Source organism: Monoraphidium neglectum (genome assembly GCF_000611645.1).
Source record: "Monoraphidium neglectum strain SAG 48.87 unplaced genomic scaffold scaffold04097, whole genome shotgun sequence".
NCBI classification, from domain to species: domain Eukaryota; kingdom Viridiplantae; phylum Chlorophyta; class Chlorophyceae; order Sphaeropleales; family Selenastraceae; genus Monoraphidium; species Monoraphidium neglectum.
Window position 1 is genome coordinate 1 of NW_014009532.1, and position 4,312 is coordinate 4,312.

The 4,312-nt window shown below is 67.3% G+C and overlaps 1 protein-coding gene across 1 annotated transcript; it reads right to left on the minus strand.

Moving 5' to 3' along the window:
- Positions 1-274: 274 nt before the first annotated feature.
- Positions 275-1,178, minus strand: MNEG_13862 (Protein transport protein Sec61 subunit alpha; the record flags this gene model as incomplete). Its single annotated transcript, XM_014037666.1, has 2 exons — positions 275-331; positions 402-1,178. The coding sequence occupies 2 exons, from the start codon at positions 1,176-1,178 to the stop codon at positions 275-277; spliced, it is 834 nt and encodes a 277-aa protein (XP_013893120.1).
- Between the last annotated feature and the right edge of the window lie 3,134 nt (positions 1,179-4,312).

Here is a 4,312-nt window from a genome sequence, read left to right on the forward strand (position 1 = left end):
ACCAGGGCGGAGTAGAGGATGATGGGCATGTTGCTGGTGTAGAAGAGCTTGATGGGGTAGTTGCCCTGCTGGCCGCGGGAGCGCTTGTTGCGCACGGGCAGGTCCACGCGGAAGCCCTGTTTGTTTTTGGGGGGGGGGCCAAGGGCAGGGCGTCATGGGGCAGGTTGGCGGCCATAGGAATGCTGCCGAACTGTTGTGGGGCGCAGGTCAGGGGTGCTGCTGAGGGTTTGACCCCATGCTCAAACCCCAAAAGCTGCCGACCGCATTGCAAGTCTCAGCCAACCACCCCAAGCGCCATGTCCAGGCGGCAGCGCCACTCCCACGCCGCCACCTTGCCCCGAGCGCACGCGCGTGCACACACACGCACACTCACATCCGTCCAGGCAACCATCGCCCCCCACCTGGAAGTAGATGACCACCACAAACACGAGGCAGGTGGCCAGCAGGTTGTTGATGTTGGGGAGGTTGGGGCGGTAGAACGCCTCCTTGAGCGCCTGCAGCTTGTTGGACCGCGTGACCAGCAGGTGCACCAGCGCGATGAGCGCGCCCTCAAACTCAGCGCCGCGCGCGCCGCTGATGGTGTAGGGGCTGAACGCCTTCCAGATGATCGACTCGCAGATGTTGGTGGCGATGAACAGCGAGATCCCGCTGCCGAGGCCGTAGCCCTTCTGCAGCAGCTCGTCGAGGCAGATCACGATGATGCCCGCGAAGAACAGCTGCGCGATGATGAGCACCGCGTTGACGGTGCCGAGCTCCTTCACGTCCCCGTACATGCCCGACACGACGTACGCGACGGCCTCGCCGATGGTGATGAGCACGCCGAGCAGCTTCTGGGCGCCGTTGAGCAGGTCCCTGTCGGCCTTGACGCTGTTGTCGACGTCGATGATCTTGGAGCCCGCGAGGAGCTGCATCACGAGCCCGCTGGTCACAATGGGGCTGATGCCGAGCTCCATGCAGGTGCCGCGGTTGGAGGCCATGATGACGCGCGCCCAGTAGAAGGGGTCGGCGGAGGAGTTGGTCTGGATGCCGTAAAGCGGCAGCTGGCTGCAGACCAGGAAGACGAACAGGGTGACCATGGTGTACATGGCCTTCTCCTTAAAGGGGATCTTGCGCTCTGCCGGGACAACCTCCGGCAGGATGTTCAGGAATGGCTTCACCAGGGCGAGCGGCCGCACCATGGCTGCTGCGGGGGACGCGGCGGCGCGGGGCCGGCGGGCGGCTGGGGCTTCTGGGTGCTAGGGGACCGCGCTGCGGGGGTGGTGTGGGGCGGGGCGGGGTGAGGCATTGTGTGACTGCGCCGAGCGAGGTGTCGGTCTCCCGGGAACTGTGCTGGTGATAACATGATTCAAAGCTCATCGCAGCATGATCAGTCATGCCGCCATCCAGCATGGTTGAGTTGGCTGCTGCTGCTGCTGCTGCTGCTGCTGCTGCTGCTGCCACTGCAGGTGCTGGAAGCGCGCCGCGCTCCGCCCAGCAGTTTGAGCAGGGGCCTCAAGGACGACCGACGGGCACTCAACCACCACCTCTGACCCGGTCCGTGAACACACCTAAACGGCCTCAGGAGTGGATCTGCGTGCCGTGGCTGGGCAGCCGCGGGAGTGATCAACGAGTGTGCTGTTGCGCTGGCGAGGGGCTTTGCCTAAACAACAGCTGATGCACCGGACGTCAAGATCCTGCTGCGGGCTCCCTGTGCCGCGCGGGCAGGGAGTCTGTCGAGGTGGTTGATCAGGACAGCAGCACTCGTGCCCGCAGCTGTAATCAAGAAACAGAGATGATAACAAAACGTCACAAAGTGAAACACAGCGACCTTGAACCGAGGTCCCCGCTGCGTCGGTCAGCTGCAGCTTGAGCTGCTCGCCACCGCACCCCCTCGGGCTGAGTGATGGCGCAGCACCAAGCAAAGGCCCGCACCTGCACCTTGCTGCCCCGCCAACCATTTAAACATTCTTGCTGTCCTCTCTGCTGATCAAGGGTGCCACAACAGCGGGCTGCAGCCCGACCCAATGCACAGTGCGCGCGCGGTTTTGACCCTCGGACCCTCCTGGGCTTTCTCAGCAAGCGCAGCCGCAGATTGCACAGCCTGCTGGATCAGCAAGTCAGATAAGTAGCAAGGCATTGAGCATTGTCAGGACAACTCGAACGCAGCACGTCTCCAGTTGACTGATAGTGTCTTGCCCCCCAAAAAGTTTGTCAACAGCGAGTGACAGTGCGGCGCCCAAACATGGAGCAGGGTGTCCTCTGGATTTTCACCTCGTGTAGGCATGTTGAATGTTCAGGGGTCCTAACAGGGGCCGTGCATGGTGCAAGTGGGGCCGAGCATGCAGCACGGCCACAGGTACGTCAGGGCTGCCCTGCCACACTCCATGTTGACCGTCTGGTCCAGCGGACTGGATGGCAGGTCAGCACGCCTGCAATGATCACACATAAATGATGCTTTGCTCCGCTCATTACAACATGCACCCCACACACGGCCGCGGCGCCCTTCCCCAGCAGACCGCGAGACCGGCCCGCGGCACTTCCTGCGGCTGCAGGCGACAGCTGGGCGTAGAAGCTGTCCTGCAGCTCGTGTGCCCTCCTGCCCGTAGATGGTGCCAGTAGTACGCAGCAAATGTCTCATGCACCACGTCATCTCGTGCACAGTGCGCGTTGAAGTTGCGCTCTCGGACCGCGTTAGAGGCAGCCGAGCCGGCTTGCAAGGCGTCTGGCCCGTAGCAGGCTCATTCGGTGGTCGCACTGTGTTTGTATTTTTAATAATATACTGCACACCTTTCGTGTGGGCCGTCTGACCAGCCCCGGCGAGGCACACCCGCCTCACCAGGGCAGCCCATGGCCTCCACACCGAATTCTGTGGAGGTAGGACAGCAGGATTCGACTAATCAGCCGTCAGGACACAAGCGCTCGGGCAGCGGGGTGCAGTTTGACAACACGCTCAACGTGGGCGTAGCGGCGTCGACGCAGCCGCTCCGTTTCTCGCGCCTCTTCAAGGGGTCCGGCGCTGGAGATAAGTCGGCGCAGGCCAGCGGCGCGGACGATGCCGCGCCCAGCCAGGTTCGCGAGATGCCAGCGCCCGGCGGGCGATTCAACTCCAGCGCGGTCCCCAGCAGGCCTGCCCTGAAGGCCAGCGGGTCGCACGCGAGCCTGGCCGACGCCGCGGCGGTGGCGCCAGCAACGGCAACCCCATGGGGACAGCAGGATCAGCAGCAGCAGGAGCAGGAGCAGGAGCACCCGCCCCCGGGGCCGACCCCTAAGTCTGCTGCTGGCGCCCGCTTTCTGTCTGCGCTCGGCGGCGGCCCCGGCGCCGCCGCGGTGCCGCCGCCGCCGGCCGAGCTCCTGCCAGGCGCGCCCGGCGACGACGACGGCGACGACGACGGCGTGCCGCTGACACGCCGCGTTGCCGGGCGCGCGGCGTCGGACGCTGAGGCGCCGGGCGCGACCGCGCCGCAGGGGGCGGCGGCCGCAGGGGGCGGCGGCAGCGGCGGCAGCAACGCGTTTATGGGCGGCGGCAGCCTCGTGGGGTCCCAGCGCGTCAGCCCAGACCTGCCGCTGGCCGCACTAGCCGCGCCGCTGGGCAAGTCGCCCGAGCTCCAATCAGCAGACACAGTACTCACCGTTGACCAAGGCCCTCGCGCAACCGCCGCCGCCGGCGGCGGCGGCGGCGACGACGCGGCGAGCGTCGCGCCCAGCAGCCTAATCGTCCCGCCCGGCGCGACGCGCCCGCTCCCGCCGCTCGCGCGCCAGCTGTCGGCGCGCGCGCTGGGCGCGGGCGTCGCGGTCGGGCTCGGGTTTGCTCTGCTGGCGCAGCGGCTGGTCCTGGCGGCTGGCCTGGTGCCCTCCTTCCAGGTCGCCGCAGCGCTCGCCTGCTGGGCGCTGCTGCGCGGCTACTCGTTCGTCCTGGGGCGCGACATGGCCTGCATCGCGCCACTCGCGCCGCAGGAGGTCGCGGTCGCGTCCGCGGCCGCGCTCGCGACCGCGGGCGCGGTCGTCACCGGCGGGTTCGGGCCGTTTGTCGGGGCGCTGTCGCAGGCGGCGCGGGACGCGGCAGGCCCGACGCAGCCGGCTGGCAGGTCCGGGGACGTGCTGGACTTCAGTTATGCCCAGGGGGTCGTGTGGCTGCTGCTCGTCGGGGTGGCGGGCGGCCTCATGGTGGTGCCCTTCCGCCGGTCGCTGATGTCACAGGCCGGCATGGTGTTCCCCACAGGTGGGGGAGAGGGAGGGGTCGGCCGGGGCGAGAGGGTGGGGGACGAGCCGGCGCCCGCGCTCGCCGGGGAGGGGGAGGGCAAGCGCAGCCGCGTAGGGCGTGGCGGGGCCGCGC